Below are 18686 nucleotides of genomic sequence, written 5' to 3' on the forward strand. Positions count from 1 at the left end.
GGTAAGCTAGGTTCTCAAAACACTTGACATCAGGGTGTGATGATTCTGTGTGTTGCCGTGGTCACAACAGACACAAGGTGATACAAATGCAGATGCTAGCAGGAAAAGCCTCCATCACTGGAGGGCTGCATTTGAAATTAGAGTTTATTTGCATCTTATCATTTACAGCAGCATAAATTTCAGTGAAGCAGTTTATGGAAAAAGGTTTCAGAAAGGCACTGATTGTCTACCCAGCAAATGACACCCAGACCCATCAAAACCCAAATTAATATTTACACACACACACTTCAAAAACCTATAAAAAGTCTACAAAATATATTTCTGTGTCTTTAATCACAATGAAATAGTCAAAAATGAACAATGCTTTACAGCCTCACATCATCTTCTTATGATGAAATGCATAAATTATTAAAATTTAAAAAAAGGACTTTGGTCAAAACCATTAAAAAAAATTTTCATCATGGCTTTCTGCACACATGAATAAACAAGTCACCTTTTAGGAGTTGGGTGGTATGCTGTAAATGCATATTGAAAATGCTTTAAGTGAAAATGAAAACTGTACCAAGAAAACTGATTTTAAAAAATTCTGTACATTTCTTAAAATGGTAACAAAATTTAGAAATAACTTTTATTTGATGATGATATTAAATGAAATCTGATGATAAAACTCTAACCAGTTCTTGGTTTGAAAGTTATTTAAACCAAAATTTTGGGGGTTTTTCCCCTCAAAATGTCTATACATTACAGCCTTACACACAAAACTCAAAACAGCATGCACCCAAACAATCCATTCGCCTCATAATCTTTCAATCACATCATATAATCACAATGGTATTCGATGGCATCATGCTGAATGAGCAAATGAGATGGTTGCTCACATTTTATTTACAATTTATGTATAGTTTAGTCTGCACCTGGCCTCTCAGGATGCATTCTTCACCATGTTTACTTGGTAAAGTCTGCATCCATATCTCACATCTTATGTTTAAATACCAAACATTTTACATAAGTTTAGTGTCAAAGAACCCACAGAAACTAAAAGATCTCTTCACAAAGCTAAATATTTAATAATTTGATGTGTATGTTCTTTGGAACTTACATTTTCTGCTGACTTCCTAGAATACAATTCTAGTTATACGGTGTTTGGGTGAGAGAGAAAAAAAATAGAATGAGAAGATTTGGACAAAGAAAGAAAAAGACTGGGGAAGAAAAAGTATACTCTAGAACCAGCATCTCACTGAACCATATTTGCCAGTGCATTATCTCTGGCTCCTTCAGAATTACAAGGGTTGCTGATGGATGCATTCCAGGAGCTGGAACTTGTGAGTTTGTGCCATGCTTGTGACCAATGCATTCCAATCTCAGTCATCCACACAGGGAAGCCAGAATGCCTATAAGAGAAAGTTGAAAAATAAAATTGTGAATCCTTGAATATTTTACAGATATTTTAGAGGTAGAGTCAAGAAAAGAATGGAAAAAATGAGATCATGTTCACATGCATACACACACATTAATGACCGCATTGTTTTATGCAGTGCCTTACCCAACCAAAGATACACTCACAGTGCTTTACAAAAACAACACATAATTCATAACCATACTTTTAGGCACGCACTCATTAATTCCTGGCACAGACAAAGTAATTTTAAATTCATACAGCAAGAGGAAGGAAAAGTACTTACCATATTTGTACATGCTGAAGCCATCATCATATATTTGGGATTAAACTGTAGGTTCTGAATGGGTCCAGGGTGATCACTCTGCAGTATAGCAATCTTGGCACCTGTTTCTGTGCTCCAGCAGTGAACTTTGCCATCTGTCGATCCTGAAATTGTAGGTCAAAATTACATCACAAAGGGTGATTGGTCAAAAGCGGGGATGGAATTGGTGTTTTACCACGAGCCAGCAACTAAGGATATATCATGGCAAACCAGTCAGCCCTGTAAACCTCAGACCAAACACACCATCTCCATCTCAAATTTCAGTTGTTGCCATCAGGCATCCTCCTTCGGAGGTTCCCATGTATGTGGGAGAAGGTGTAGGCATGTGTGTATGTTGAATGTCTTGGCATGTTTGCCCATTATGTTGTGTGCATAATATATAAGCTCATATTATGTGGTTGGTTTTGTGAGCAAAAGAAAAATTTGTCTTGGACTTCCTTAGACAGACAATAAGGTTTAATTTGATTCGAAACAAATCAATCAGGGTCAGGATGAACACTGGGTCTCGTATAAACTGATCAAAACAACAAAATTAAACTTAACATTGTAGATCGATAACAAAAGACAAGTAAAATATTATAGCACCTGTAAAACAAAAAGAATGCCCCAATCCTTCAGGCATATATGAAAATAGCAGCTGTTGAAAGCAATTGCATAGATATTGCTCTGACATTGCTGAAAGTAAGCTACGCTTACAGTTATTTCCTAATTTTTAGTGCATGGCTGATAGCAGTTGTAGTATACACAATGACACTGCCATTCTATGGAGCACTCTGTAGGAGAAAGAATTTTTAAGTACTTTTTTTTCAGAAGCCAAGGAACATCCAAAGTGCAGGCATGTTTAATAATAAAAGCAGCATTTCAACCTTTTTTTCCACAGCTGCCAATGTCATGTATATCAATTACCTAACATTCAGAAGCCTATCCTCAAATTATAACAATTTATAATCATAACTTAAATGAGATGGAACTACAACTCTTTCATGAGAAAAGAGCTACAAATTCAAAAGATGAATAAACACCAGAAATGAGTGCAGTATGTTGCTTTATAGTCATATAGCAGTGATATAAATTACACCTAGATACAGCTTAAAAAAATCCCGGTGATTTAATGCTTCTTTACTATCGAAGAAGGTCTGTTCAAAGATTGTTCCAGAATTAGTCAGATATAACTTTCCCCAAAGATTTGGCTAAAGCATTAGTAATTCAGTTTGAGTCTGCTTTCATAATGTTCAGATTTCTCAAAGTAATTTTCGAGAGCATTTTATATATCTTTAATTGGTTCAAGGATATAAAAAGTCTTCTGTTATGAAAACTATTACTTGATGTATGCTTGAGGATGATGTGAAGACTGTCCAATGAAAGCCTATTACATCCACAGCAAACAGCTATAGCAAGTGGTAGAACATTTGAGTAGAATAGTCCAACACTCCTGATCAAGACTTTGATTACAGACACAAAATCCATAGTTTGCAAACAGCTGCATTTTAGACATTGATTTATAGAGTATATATATTTTGCCAATATCTATTAATATCTAAACCCTAAACCATTTAGTATGGTCTTCATGGTTTAAACACGTAATTTTGCTAACATTCTACAGAATGAAAGATACAGTGCCGCATAAAGATGAATGTTAGTATTTAAATGCAAAACCTCTCACCTCCAAACACAAACTGTGAATCAGGCGTGAAAGATGCTTCAAGTGGAATACCTCTATGATTCTGAAAACCCTGTTAACAGTTTGAACCAAATATTTACATGCAATTTATGTCATTAACATGTTAGCTTGTGTGTGTGTGTGTTTTCCATGCTCAGTTCAAAAGATCAGACAGCATGATTTTCACCTATAAAATGCATGCCAATATTTGTTGCCCAAAACACTGAGCAGCAAGAAGTCAACCTTTGTTTCTGGCAAAAAGTTGACATTTTCAAGTTTTATTTCTATATAGAGCCAGTTAAACTCATTAATACCAGTTTCTGCATGTTAATAAGTATTTTTGTAATAAATTTGTAAATATTTTGTAATAAATGGGGACTTACAGTCAATATGGATAAAACAAAAATAATAGCTTTAAAAATGGTGGATTTATTAAAGATTGTGAAAAATGGTACTATGCTGGAAAGAAGATTACTGTAGAACCCAGCTATAAATATTTAGGCGCTACATTCACGTCTACACTTAAATGGGTCCAATGTACTGAAAGTTTATCTGGAAAGGCATTAAAAGCCTTTGCAGGAGTCAAGAAAATGTATTTTAGACTAAAGAACCTTCCAACAGACATAATCTTTAAAATATTTGACACAGGTACCCAAGACAATGTTACAACATGTTATGTTTACTAGATAAGGCAGGCAGATCCAATGTGTGGGAATGGCCGCCAGTTGGTAATCTCCCCTTATTCATCACCACTATAAAAGAAAGATTCAAGGATTGTTCTCTCCAAAAATGGCATGATTCAGTATCTTCTTCAGATTACTGCGATTACCATCCAGATGACATATATAAACCAGATATTATGATGTGAACACAGACGGGTCCTGCGTTTGCTGAGAATTGTTTACCCAGTTTCTGCATGTAATAAGTATTTTTTTATATTTTATATCTCTATCAAAGAATTTGCTCTCTGATCATATGTGTATAGTATGAAAAGCTTGTGCGAAAATGTTTCTTTTTACCTGAGCATTCCTCCACTATTTGATATTTGATAAAACAACAACAAAGGAAAAAGAAGTCCATCTAATGTTACACTTTTTTATGGTGTTGACTTTGCTTGCTGTCACATTCAACATTTATAAAAAGTCACACTGCTCAATGTAATTAGTGTAAGAGCGGTAATGGGCTGGCTTAATGCACAGTCCTACACTATTGCTAGTTTAATTTTTCTTTTTTTAAAGGCTGATTCGACAATTATAATATAGAATGAATATACAATACGGTACCACAAATGTCTGCAGAGGAGTCCCGTGAAAAGCATCAATTAGACGAATAACTGAGCCATTAGTAGATATCAGAATAAGCTTGCCATCTGGGCTGAACTTCAGTCCTGTCCAATCACATTCTTTATCTTGTGGCAGTTTGAATGTTGCAAATGGACCCTGATGGGCAAGGAAAGACATTTAACAAACCTTAGAAATTTTCACAGAACATCCATACTTTCGCCTTAGTTTTGAAAAATGTGTTAAGAGCAATGAGCTTATATTTACTCTTTTTAACAAAAGGAATATGCAGTGTTTCAGCAATCATACAACCACAAAATAGATTATCAATGGGAAACATTTGATGTACTAATTATGCCATACTGTAAGGCTGATCTAAATAAAATGAGACCTATAGGTAATACCTTATCAAAAGACCTGAGATCATAAAGCTTGACACTTTCTGAGTTGACACCAGCACCAAATATTAGTCCCTCCGGGTCAAATGCTGCAACTGGTCTTCCTGTCAGATGCATCAGACCCTGGCAAGCACAAAGTACATATCTTAAAATAAATATGTAACATCAACAGTTCAAAGATATTTCTTCATTTGTTCAAAAGATAATTAAACAGATGAATATGTATCACTTCATGGAGTGATCAAATGTCACTTCCTGGGATTGTCAAAGCAGATGAGATATAAGTGACATTTTTAATATGTGTGTGTGTGTCTTTCTCTCTCACACACACACACATAAACCCTGCTAGATCTCAAAGTTGAAAACCTACAACTTAGTCACCTGACAATTTTGTGAGCGCAGATCCCACAATCGAATTGTTTTATCCATAGATCCTGAGATGAAAGTGTCGTCCGTTGGAGACATGCATAATGTGACAACTCTGTACCACACAAAAATGGATTGTAATATTTATATCACTTTGCATATTACATGTAAAACTTGTTACATTGAAACATCTTTCATTTCTTATAAATAAGCCAGACTCCTAACTCCCTCCTCTTTAAACTCTAAGCAGAAGTGCATGTATGTATTATATATGTGCATGTGTGTGTATATATATATCTATTTGCACATACCAACTATTTATACATTTGGGAGAAGATGAAAAGCCAAAAGAACTCTCTAAAAAACATTTTTAACATATAATTAAGCTAACTTTTATACAGTTTGGAAGAAATTATATGCTTCTACTATCCAAACAAATAAGAATGCCAGGAAAATAAGAAGAATGAGCTAAAGCATTTACTTACTTCTTTGTATGGCCAGGAAAGTATCTAATGTATTTGTTGTCATGGAGAGATAAGTATCTGATTGTATCTGGAAGTTGACCATTAAAGATCATTAAAGATTCTGCTTCAAGAATGTTTAATATTAGTAAATGGCAAAAGGTTAAAACTGAAATTAAACGACTGATTGTAAACCATTAAGATATCTCAACCTGCACATGTAAAACTAGGTCCTCTATTTAAAAATAAATCAGCAAACACAGAAATAATAAATATAAAGCGCAATATCTCAGCCAAAGCTAAAAAATCTCAATCAAAATATTTACCAGATAAATAGCCTACTAATGCTAGTTTGCTGTTAGTAACCTGATTAATAATAATAAAAAAAGGTATAGGCTTTCTTTTGTAACCAAGATAATTACTATTGTCATCAAATGATTAATGACAAATTATTCTATCAAACAGAAACGTTTTTGTTTTACCATCAACTTTTGTTGAGCAGTGAAGAGCAGTATTGACAGCATGTGTATAACGAATCAAGTCCACACCATATTTTTTGCTGTTTAGAGTTCGCTTTGGCCTTAGGTAGAAAGACAAATAATAAACATTATTTAAAAAATTTTGCATTTCTTCTTTTTAACAAGTCCTATCTTTAGGAAATCTTTAATCACTACTTTGCTATGAAGATAAAATTGGAAGTTAAATACATTTTCAAAGATAAAATGATCTAAATTTATCTATATTTACATGAAAACCGAGTAATCAAGGTTTGTACATATACATCCTTGTGTGTGTGTGTGAGAGGGATAAATAAAACTGTTGGTATGCAACATTCTTCCCTTTAACGCATTTATCTATAAAACAAACACAAGGCATAATATTGAAACATATTTTGGTGGATTTATGGTGCATTTCTCAAAATAGGTTCAAAGCCTTGTACTGAAATAAATTTAAAAAGCAAGGTAAAACACATAACTATACGACTATTGACTCAAACATAACTCACATAAATAGAGACAACAGATCTACAGAAACACACTAACGCAGTATCATGAACAAAATCTCGCGTCCCTTGCAGTCAAATTAAGATTTTACTTTTTAAATTTAGAGAACATACCTATTATTATAATCAACTTGATAGGTGGCTATCACACCTAAGCTAATTGATTTTTATTGATAGAATACTCACGTTCCGCTCAAACAATCATAAATGACAATAGAATCATCGTCACTGCTTGATATCAAAGTGTCCCCGTTTGCTGAAAAGTCAATACTACTAACTCTGTCCGCATTTTCTCTAAATATCTTAGCAACCCGAAACCCTCTAACAGTCTCGTCAGTCAGCTTCATGTCTGTGTGAAATTTGTGTTTGGTTTATTGTTAACACCACGCTTTTGGTTTCGACAGCCACGTTATAGCTCCGCACTCAATTTTGAGTGCGAATCCGTCAGAGAACTCGACGTTTATTTTAAACATATGGGTATCTATCTAATTTGTATTCGGTAAGTAGAATTTTTTTAAAAGTTATTTTATACTAAGAAAAAAAATCTTCTGCTGTAGTTACTAAATGACCTTAAGACCGATGACCTCGGGTCAAAGTTCCAGTGTAGCCGTACTTTCGAAAAGTGTTATTGAAGTGAACAAAAACAATAACTGACTAAGCGTCTATAATAATAATGTTGTAAGTATTTTTCGATTCGATCTTTGGTACTTTTTATAGGTTTTTGTTTTAGGCTTCTCATTATTTTAAGTATCAGCATCGCTTTTAGAGAAATCTATAAATCGATAGCTGTCTTCACATGTCAGTGCGATCGCAAAGGACGAAAAGTGAGCGCATAACTGCGTGTGCTTGTGTGTGTGATCTGCAACAAATGTTGGTCACATCAATAATAACATACGCTTGTTATTAACACTTACTCCGTACCCGCGAGTGTTTAAATTCTACTTGGCTTCGTCGGAAGAATATCTCATGCTGATGATGTCGTTGTATACGTCCATGGTTGTATCCTATGCATTTGCACCCCATAACCCACCATTCTTCTCTCTCTCTCGGAAAAATTATTAACTGTTAATATTATTTATTTAGATTTTGTGCATGTCACTGAGGGTATGAGCTACATGACTAACACCGGAGAATGTCACCGCTGGGATGGCTTAATACATTCCTCTGACCCTGCGACTTTGTTTCAGAGCGAAAAGCTTGAGAAATGCTGCTGTACAAGCCAGTGACCTGGCACAACAGCTGTATCAGAAAAATCCAAAAATTACCTCTAAGGTCAGATCTTTTGATATAGCATCAAAGGTCTTGCGCCAAAAGTGGCAGATTTGTCACTCTTATTGTTGTGCACAGGGTTTGCACACTGCTCAGCAAACGATTTCTAAGAGACAGTTTTTTACGACGGTATGCAGCGGTGTTGCTCACAGCAATAGCAGACGAAACCATATGTTTGAGTTGCCGTTGGAATCACTTCATGCAAAAGACATTTACAATGTGGCTGTCAGTGCCGTGGAACCCCAACATATGATTCGGAAAGCAGTGCAGTATGATGCAGACAAAGCCATCTTGACTGTACAGGAGAAGAAATATGAACTGAATCATAATGTGTATGTGGTTGGCTTTGGCAAGGCTGTTCTAGGCATGGGTAGGGCAGTGGAAGATATATTAGGTGAACACATTGTGAAAGGCATACTCAGCATCCCCACAGGACAAAGAGATATTTTGAGACAGGAGAAAAAATGGTGAGTTATTTATGTTTTAGATTGTTTTGTTGGAGTGCATTATTGATTGTCTGTCTTACATATTATCTAATAATAATCATGGTCATTAGGGTATTGAGTGATGTATCCTAGCCAAAGTTACGCAGAGTGCAATTTGGAAAGAAAGCAAAATAGATTAAAGTACATTATTATAAATATCATTTAATATGATAGAAAGATTAGGCTTGCACTATTGTAATCTTTCACTTGCTATTGGTTGTTTGACATCCCTAATATGGAGTGGTACTTAATAAATGAAAGGCAAAGAGGGACTAACAAAACGTTTGTGCTTCAAAGTCATTGGTTTTCTTTAATGGTATTCAATGTAATGAATAGTTTTTGCAGAATCTGTTTTAAATGATTTATGTGAAACAGGGATCTCCTACTACAACCAAATACAAAAATCCTGGTGTTTGAAGGAGGCAAGAACAATTTGCCAGATGAAGATTCCTTTAAAGCTTCAAGAGCTATTGAAGAACTTGTTCGTGGAAGAAAAAATACAGACCTGATAATTGTTCTCGTTTCTGGTAGGAATTCATGCACTCTCTCTCTCACACACTCTCTCTCACTCAATCCACTGACAATTTCAAGTTACAAGGTTAAAAGAGAAGGGGCAGAATATGTGGTCCCTTGATAAGAACATGCATAAAATTTACTAAGCATAGTGACCCACTTATAGATGTTATCTGTTGAGCATTTCTATTAACATAGAAATAAAGTCTTTAAAGTTTGTAATGGGGCAGATAAATTAAAGGGTGCATGGTAACTGTTTTATGTTTATTCTACGTGTGTGCATGGGCATTATTCAAACCCACAGTGCCAGTAAACAGTGTGGTTTTTTTTTTTTTTTACTAGTAAGATTTTATATTAAGATTTAGAAAAGTGCAGACATCTTACTCATGAGATGTCTGCTTCTTAGTATACTTTTTTCCAAAGTTTTCCTTTATTTAAAAGAAGCGTGTAATGGTGATTGAATCCTTACCCTAATGCCTTCAGGTGGTGGTTCCTTCTTGATACCTTCTCCACGGCCCCCTATTTCACTGGAGGATTTGATAGTCATGACAAAAGAGCTAGAAAATAATGGTGCATCTGCCAAAGATATCAACATTGTGAGGAAAAATGTTGAGTTTTTGAAAAGTGGGGGTCTTGTAACAGCTGCTCGCCCTGCAAAGGTGAAATTAAAAGTGTTTGCTGAAAACAAATTTTTACTTTGATGCAAAGCTTAAGTTACTTCACATACCTTTAGGTGCATGACAAAAGATATACATGTATAATATTTCTGTAAAATTATCATCATCTGTAGAAGTAAGGTGTGTAGAGTTTAAAAAAAAATTCTCTTATACAAATTAACTTTTATGGGATTTGATGTGGCTAGATTTGATAATCATATATAAATTTGTAGTTCTTGGTTGCAGATTCTAATATTTTTCTTTCTGTTTCATAGCTTGTGTCTTTCATCATCTCTGATATCATTGGTGATCCTCTGGGAATGATTTCCTCTGGTCCCACTGTTTATGATCAAGTTACAAGCCACCAGTGTTTTGAGATATTTAACAGGCTGAATGTAATCAGCAAGATACCACAAACAATCCTTGCGCACCTGCAGCAGCAGGTTACCAATGAGATAACCAAAGCCATGCTGATGAAAAGAAAACCATTGTCAAGCTCTTCAATCAGCACAAAAGATCTAGAAGACCCTCAAGTATCAGATGCTGCCCGGATTCAAAATGTTATTGTGGGCAGTAACAGAATTGCCTGTCAGGCTGCTGAGAGGCATGCTCAGCATCTGGGCTACCTGCCATTTATCCTTTCTACAGAACTCGAAGGAGAAGCAAGGAGGATAGGTGCCATGTTTGGAAAGTTAGGAATCTATACATTAATGTGCTTCAACCGCAGGCTGTGGAATCGTGCTTATTCCCCCTTTGTCCATCTGGAGTTGGAAATTGTCAAGGAAGGCATAAATAAGTCTCAGTTAAATGCGATTGCAAACCTTGTAGAGCGAGCTCAGAATCTTGGGAAGAGCATCGTCATAATAGCAGGAGGAGAGTCGGTTGTCAATGTCGTCGGCACAGGAAAGGGAGGACAAAATCAGGAGTTGGCGCTGGCTGCAGCTATAGAGCTGCACAAATCCTACAACCTCATAGACCCACGCTCACAGGCTGACATCACATTGCTGAGTTCTGACACAGATGGCGAGGATGGACCCTGGTGCCAAGCAGCAGGTGCTGTCATTGATCAGAACTTTGTGAGGAATGCAGAAGCAGAAGGTGCATCTTGTTTGGATTCTTTAGAAAACAATGACTCTAACACTTTGCTGAGCATGGTGAATGGTGGTGCACACCTCGTTGTGACACACATGACTGGAACAAAGGTCATGGACATTCAGGTTTTGATCGTGTGCAATCCTGCTCATACAAAGTGACAGTTTTTTAATTTCATTGTTTGTGACATGTACAAGCTGTCTTTTATTGAACACTGAAAAAATAATTATTTTAGAACATAAACTGATACTTTAAAAAAATTGAGAAAATTACAAAGTTGCTGTTTGAGTAGTTGGATACAGTAAATTGTAAAAAAAAATGGATAAAATATTAGATTCTTATAGCATTAAATTCTAGTTGTGACCTTCCAATCATTTTATGGGACTTAATTAATAGCTTATTCTGAACACGTGCTTATGACGATGTACTAGAAGAATTTTGTGTTTATTCATATATTTTATATACTAACAATGTTTATTCATATTACTGTATACACTATCAACATCTGATAATTCATTTTCATGTTACTTTATATACTGACACCATTTTACAGTATTTATTGACATTAAATTACATACTAACAGAATCTCACAATGTTTATTGATATTAATTCATATACAATATATATAACTTCAGATAGGAACATAGTCAAAGCCTCAGTTCATCTGTACTGAATGAGTTAAAGAATTTCACAGTGCATATTGAAATTACAGTACTATGACAATGACTTTAAACGAATATACTCAAAGAATCTTGCAACAGTTTTTATGTGATATTAGTCTGTGAAGTGTTGTGCATGTTTGTATACTTCAAGAACTAAATGGTTCTGAAACTGACAACTATGTGCATCACAATAAATTAAAGACTTTGCTGTATTGTCTTGAGTGTAATAACAGAAATGAGTAAGATGTTTTTTCATACAATGTACTGCCATTGTCATGTGTATGATGACAACAATAACAATTGATTGAGATTATGCACATGCTCACATACTTGTTCTAGCAGTTAATGTTGTGCTTGTTTTTATAAAATGTTGGTATACAGTTGTTAAAATGTTAATGGATTGTAAATTTTTCCGTAAGATTTTTTTGTGTAAACTGTGATTTAAAGAGTTTATTTTGACTTCCACACATTGCACAAAACTAATGACTTCCGTATATAGAATCAAAATATTGACATATCTATTTTTAAATTGATATATATATATATATATATACAGCTATTTATATATTTTTCATTATTTACAAATGTTAGAGATATTTTAAGGCAATCAAAGTATGTGTGTGTACACTAATGAATGCTGTATGTGTCATAAGATATAGGCTTAGACCATATCTCTAGAAATGCCAAAGATATTGACTAGTGTGAGATATATTTGGTTTTGTGGCCCTCGTTGCTTAGCAAACAGAATCAATACTATTTTGGATATCATAGCCCTGACTAGTGTGATATATATTTGGTTTTGTGGCCTCGTTGCATAGCAAACGGAATCAATACTATTTTGGATATCATAGCACTTTGAAATGATAAATCTTTTATTCTATTGTCAATAGTGTTTTTTAGTTTTGCTTGGAGTGATATTCTTGACTAAGATAACTGGATCAATAAAAGTTTCTTTTCTAGATTTTATGTTGTCAAGTTTGCTGAAATGTGCATGTGCAGTAGAACACAAAAGATGAATGCCATCAATGGACTATGATTATAAGAATGTAAGTTATCTAGTGTAAATATCCGCAATGTATGCAACTGAGAACACATTGCAAGACTGTTCTTTCAACCTACCCGGGGGTCCACGGTGTCCCTTGAAACAAGGGGTCTTTGGGACAAAGAGTTGGTAGGGAGGAGGGTTAGTAGTGACATAAAACGAACAGTAATACTGGCCCATGAAATCAGTTGTCTCCCCTCTCACACGTCGGGATTACAACTGATGCTGGTTGTTGACTTTTTGACTTGGTCAGTCTGTAGCTGTTTGTGTTTCCTCTCTTTCACGTTTCTTCTGTCATTCCGGCTTGTAACTGTCAATCATCAGTCAGTGGTCTAATCTCAATAATCGTTCTTGTTTGCAGCCGGTGCTGTCTTCAAGCTCCGAAGACCAGCGTTCAGCGCTTTCTCAATCAAACCACAGGGTCAGCTGATGTCACAAAGTGCAGCAGGTCAGATTTATACAGACCTTTCTCACACCTGTCTACACCCAGTCGTGTGTTGCGACTCAACCTATCAACGAAGCAATCTGTCTGCATTGCCCATCGTCAACCCCCCCACAACCGAAGTTATCTCACCCCGCAGAACGGATTTGTCCCTTCTTAACGCAGCGTCTTCCACAAGTGAGCGTTCAGTCCGGGTTCAGCTGGTCAAGGATGGCGTCGACTTCCACCAGCACCACGAAACCAGAGGCCAGCGACCTTAGAAGTCGCGACCTGCAGACGCGGGTTCAGTTGCGAGAAGTATTTCTGACGGCCGTCAGGTCTGGAATGCCCCAGCAGATGCTGGAAAAGGTAATGATTGATTCAGTCATTATTGTGTTCTTCAATTAATTATTTTGCGCTTGACCATATGAGCCTTACATTTTCTGGAAAAGGGAAGAATGTATACAGAATGCGCATATTTTCTACTCAGATCAAGCAGATACTGCACTGCAACTATCACAGAAAATATATGTATATATTTTTGACCAATGTGGCATGAGGAACAAGTGTGACCACGAAACACATCATACATTTTTGTTTCTTTTGCAATACCTGACAGGTGCTGAAGTACGACCCCAGCACACGTACTCTGACAGTGGAGGGTCGCGAGTACCAAGTGAACCGGAACGTCTTCGTCGTCGGCTTCGGCAAAGCTGTGCTGGGTATGGCGCGGGTGATGGACGAAGTCCTGGGAGACCACATTATCAGGGGCATCGTCAGCATTCCCACCGGCTCCAGAGCTGACTTGGTGGCCAACGGACACAGGTAATAGTGGATCCATCATTTGCTGTACCATTGGCATATCACGGAAGACAGCGAGTTAACGCGCGCGTGTGTGGGTACAAATATGAATATGTAATTTTTTTGTGTGTGTGACAGAGAGAGAGAGAGTCGCCGCAGAACTTAAGATTTAGTCATACTGCGACATCGGTTTTATACATTCCTTTCTTTTCTTTTTTTTGTCCACCGTACTTTTGTTATTCATATCCGATGCAGGTTAGAATTCGCGCCGGCAGGTTGTGTGTGTAAAGAAGAGAAAGAGACTCATATTTTTGTTCCAAACAGTTCCAAGATTGTTCAGATGAAGGGGTAATCGAGTATTTGTGACATATTCGAGATCAAACGTGCTATAATAAATTATTGAAGTCACTACCCCTTTCTGTTCTCCCGCTTGCACCATCTGCAATTTGATGCAAGTTGACGAGAGTTGAGTTTTGTCCTTGTCCCACAGCGACATGCTGCTGTCGCCAAACAGCAAGATCAGGGTGCGGGAAGGTGCCAACCACAATTTACCAGACGAGCTAGCATTCCAGGCAGCTAGGGACATTCATCAGCTGGTGTCCAACCTCACTGAGAAGGACATTGTCTTCGTCCTCATCTCAGGTACGTCAGCCACTAGAGAGAGGAGGAAGAGAAAGAGAAAAATAGAGATAACTGAACTTCGGTGAGAGTTGAGCCTGCTTTAATCGCACCCATCTCTGTTTTAAAGCCGTCATCCAAAGCCCGATTTACCCAGATCACATGTTAATTTTCGCATGCAACAAGAGCTTGTCTTGTCTTTTTATTTGAAATCTGAATCTGTGAAAAATATTTATTCAAACTTCACGTGAGCTAGGTTTAGGGGAATTTAATGAAAGCAAGTAAATCTCTCGCCCAGGTGGCGGTTCTGCATTGTTACCATACCCGGTCGAGCCTCTGACCCTGGATGACCTGCTGCAGATCACCCGCGTGCTGTTCAGTCACGGCGCGTCCATCTCTGACGTCAACACTGTGCGCGTGCATCTCGAGCTCCTGAAGGGAGGGGGCCTTGCCAGGGAGGCTAAGCCGGCGCAAGTGAGATCTTCTGAACCTGCTTCTTTAGCATTCGAATCTATAGTATCTATAGTATCTATAGTATAGAATCTACTAAATCTTTTTTTCACGAAGATACGTTTATTGGTGATTGCTATGTTTCTTTCAGGTTGTATCATTCATCATCTCTGACGTCATTGGCGACTCCCTGGAGATGATTGCGTCAGGCCCGACGGTGCGCCAGGTGAGGAGCCCGCACCGCTGTTTGGAGATCATCGACAGACTCAACGCGCGAGAGGCCCTCCCCAAGGTGGTTGTGGAAGTGCTGGAGGCTAAGAAGAGCCAGATCGTGGCGCAGGCAGGCCTGTCCTGGAATACTAGGAGCGAGACATCAAGTGCAGGTCAGCTACAGCCTCGGCGCGCACTCAAGCACGCTCACATTCTCTCTCTCTCTCTCTCTCAGACACACACTCTGGCATGCCTGCGCGTTCATTCTGTTTGTCTCTCTATCTCCCACTCTCCTGGAAAGCTAACTACATCTGTGGAAAACGACAATTTTAGTTTTAGATGGATTGACATTGTGTATACTTATACCTCTAACTGCAGGAACGTGCTTGAGTGAGTGGAGGAATAAAAAGATTCTCTCTGTAAAAGAACTAGTATACGAAAAAAAAAAAAGAGTGCAATAAATCCTGGAAGAAAGGTGAATAGATATATAGGTTGATGTTTATGATAGTGGTGGGGTACAAAAATGGATTGAACGCATGGAACATCCGTTTGGTACTTTCTTTTGACATTTCCGCCAGGGGGAATCATTGAAGACGACAGGTCAGAGTGGGACAGAGTTCAGAACGTCCTGGTGGGCACAAACGCTATCGCTTGTCAAGCAGCTGCACAGCGCGCTCAAGAGTTAGGGTTCGTACCCTGCATCCTCTCCACTGAGCTCAGTGGGGAGGCGAAGGAGGTAATTTACCTGTTTTTAGGGTTCATCATCAACTTATTGCAACGTGCGTATAATTTTGATTGCGAAAGGGAGCTGTGAGATTTACTTTGTGTACAGCAAGAGAGAAGAAAGAATTACGAGCACGAAGTTATGATTTTGCCATCCACTAAAAGATAGAGCAGATATAAGTAAATCATGGTCATGTGCGTCTTTGCTTTGTATAAACCACTACAAAATGTAATTAAACGTGTAAGATGATGTATTTTAACTCGCTCAGGTAGGCCTGCTGTTTGCCAAGCTGGCCCAATACATCGTGGCTTGCTTCTGCCTCCGGCTTTCCCAAACCGCCAACTCCGAGGTAGTGCAGTTAGAGATGGAAATCATCAGACTGGGTATTTCCAAGAACAAGCTGAACGAGGCTAGTCCTTATATTTATTACATTAATTATATTAATTAATCGTCACATTATTATATTTTCAATTTCACAGTTTCTTGAACATATCTACTTTAATGACCAGACGCTTTGTTGTCTCCAAATGAACGAGAAGGGGAGAAAGGGAAACAACTGTTAATGCCGTGTCAAACCTTGCAGGTAGCAGACAGTGTGAGGGTCGCTAGTAACCACTCCAAGCCGCTGTGCGTGGTGGCCGGAGGAGAGACGACAGTCAACCTCCGAGGCAAGGGCAAAGGGGGTCGCAACCAAGAGATGGCGCTGTCAGCAGGCTTGCAGCTGCAGCAGTGCTTCCAGACTTTCAAGAGCCGCCGAGAGCTGACAGAGGTTTTATTTCTCAGCGCAGGTGTGCCTTTTACTTTCACTTGGCCATTTAAAACTTGATTCATTGACGTTGGTAGCTGTTTTGGAGAAAAGGAGGAGTTGGAAGAGAATGACGGATGAGGATGTTGTTGCTGTTGTTGACTATGACGGCGAATGATGATTTTGACAAAAATGATGAAGAGGTGGGGATGAATGGATAAAGACATTGTTAGACGGGATATTGATAAAACCAGAGCCATAGACTGTAAGTAGAGATGGTCTTAACTGGTTAGAGACGGAGAGCGAAAGTAGTGTTCACACGCATTCAAAACACACGCGCGCGCACGTTTTGTTAGAATTTTTTTTTTCAATAAAATTTCTTTTGAAAAAAAACTGTCTATTGGGCAAACCAACTGCTGCGCATGCGTAAAAGTAAAGGGATCATTTCCGTTCACATTGGCATTCCTAATCATCTCCGGACTCCCTAGAGGCAAAAGAAGTACAGAATACCAACCCTGTTTATATCTTCCCTGTTTCTGCTCATACGTCACATGTATTGTTAATGTTACTCATCAAGGCTTTCATTCCTTCTCCAGGAACAGACGGACAGGACGGACCCACGAACGCCGCTGGGGCGCTGGTAGACGAGAACTTCATGCTGGACGCCGTCAGCCAGGGCCTCGATCCCGTCGCAAGCCTGCAGAACAACGACTCGCACACACTGTGGTCTCGCTTCGCTGGCGGTCGCGACCTGCTGGTCACAGGGCTCACCGGCACCAACGTCATGGACATACAGCTGCTCTTGGTGCAGAATAATCAAGCGACGGGCTTTTGATCTAACCCCACCGGTTGCATAGTTCACTCTTCCCTCCCACCCACCCCCCCAACCACCACTTTCAGTTTTTTTTCTTTAATACTTCTAGAGAAAGAGAGCCTAAGTGAAAAGTGTACCTTACCCATGCCTAGCCACTTTCACCTTTCTTCCCGATGACCCACATACAGATCTCGATTTTCTTTATATTTTGCTTTTACTAAGACATATCTCTGTGTATTTTAAAACATTTCAACTTCCGTTAATTTGATCCACATTTCACTAACCTAAACAGAACAATTTTTCTGTTTAGCTTAAAGAGCAAGGCTGTATATGCAGGTAAAGGGTCACTTCACACTCTGACCTCTGGGGTCTTAATGTATAGAAACGAGATTTGACCGTTCACGAAATCCAGGCCAAGACAGCAAGATGGCGGCAGTCCATTGATTATGTTTTTTAAGCAACAGACGCTGATGCGAAGAGGCTAGTCATAGTTTCTGAATAAGGAGGAAACAGTTTAAAGCATAAGAGAAAGTGATATCATGTTTACTTACAAGGGTACTGGTCATGTGTAATCAGAATCATACTTTTGTATGTGTCTTTTAATTTTATTTAAATTTTACATTTTTTATACCCCACGGTTTTAAGCACAATAATCAAAATGATCTCTTTAACATGTGTAAAAATGCTGGCTTCGTCTGTACTTCTTAGCAAAAGAGCTGCTAGCGTTTTCGTGAGTTTCTGCGTTAGCATGAAGATATGACTGGGACCTTCATTATCTTTGTTAGTGCATACATCAATCTGTAGTTATCTCTTTTAAGCTTCGTATCCAACAGGCGATTTATATTTGCATACCAAATTGCGCTGAAGCAAGGGCTTAAGTCATATTAAAACAAAATTTCCAGAATCTTTTAATATTTCAGTTTTAATATCTGCAAAGGATTAGACACACATGCACATCATTTGTGCACACAATAATTCTCATGTTGTTGCAAGCACTTTTTAAATTTTATTTTTATTTTTTTGAACCGTGCTATTGATTTCTACGGTTACAAAGAACCATCTAAAGAGTGTTAACACCTTGATTTTTCTCGGGTAGCCATATCATTGGTGGAACCCAAAAGTCAGGATTTTACAATTAGTAGCATAATTCTACCACAAAAACTCATGTGTGACCGACATATTTGCGAATGCATCTGAGGAACACTTTGACGACATTCCTTAGCGTGAAACCAACGGAACCAGTTGCTATGGGACCGGAAGAAAAACATGACGGTAAACAATATCTGCCGGCGCC

General features: G+C 37.9%; 3 protein-coding genes across 5 annotated transcripts; 2 read left to right on the forward strand and 1 right to left on the reverse strand.

The window, feature by feature from the left end:
- Positions 1–314: 314 nt before the first annotated feature.
- LOC112571611 (WD repeat-containing protein 82-like) lies at positions 315–7330 on the reverse strand. The gene is made up of 9 exons (XM_025250739.1): positions 7076–7330; positions 6369–6466; positions 5911–5977; positions 5441–5540; positions 5066–5182; positions 4665–4820; positions 3385–3454; positions 1683–1825; positions 315–1391 (listed from the first exon to the last, which is right to left on the reverse strand). Exons 1-9 carry the CDS (start codon positions 7234–7236, stop codon positions 1362–1364), a joined length of 942 nt encoding a protein of 313 aa, XP_025106524.1. The 5' UTR covers positions 7237–7330; the 3' UTR covers positions 315–1361.
- A 40-nt stretch (positions 7331–7370) lies between these two features.
- LOC112571609 (glycerate kinase-like) lies at positions 7371–18253 on the forward strand. 3 transcript variants are annotated; one of them, XM_025250735.1, is made up of 10 exons: positions 7371–7388; positions 12971–13399; positions 13650–13855; positions 14322–14473; positions 14748–14923; positions 15051–15282; positions 15688–15845; positions 16102–16242; positions 16417–16621; positions 17175–18253. In XM_025250735.1, exons 2-10 carry the CDS (start codon positions 13262–13264, stop codon positions 17411–17413), a joined length of 1647 nt encoding a protein of 548 aa, XP_025106520.1. In that variant the 5' UTR covers positions 7371–7388; positions 12971–13261; the 3' UTR covers positions 17414–18253. The 3 variants fall into 3 exon arrangements, with proteins under 3 accessions (XP_025106520.1, XP_025106519.1, XP_025106518.1); XM_025250734.1 differs by lacking the exon at positions 7371–7388 and adding an exon at positions 7664–7713; XM_025250733.1 differs by lacking the exon at positions 7371–7388 and adding an exon at positions 12840–12857.
- On the forward strand, positions 7473–12528 carry LOC112571608 (glycerate kinase-like). The gene is made up of 5 exons (XM_025250732.1): positions 7473–7567; positions 8077–8625; positions 9019–9170; positions 9640–9815; positions 10088–12528. Exons 1-5 carry the CDS (start codon positions 7563–7565, stop codon positions 11063–11065), a joined length of 1860 nt encoding a protein of 619 aa, XP_025106517.1. The 5' UTR covers positions 7473–7562; the 3' UTR covers positions 11066–12528.
- Positions 18254–18686: the final 433 nt, after the last annotated feature.

This window comes from Pomacea canaliculata, linkage group LG9 (assembly GCF_003073045.1).
Source record: "Pomacea canaliculata isolate SZHN2017 linkage group LG9, ASM307304v1, whole genome shotgun sequence".
Taxonomy (NCBI): domain Eukaryota; kingdom Metazoa; phylum Mollusca; class Gastropoda; order Architaenioglossa; family Ampullariidae; genus Pomacea; species Pomacea canaliculata.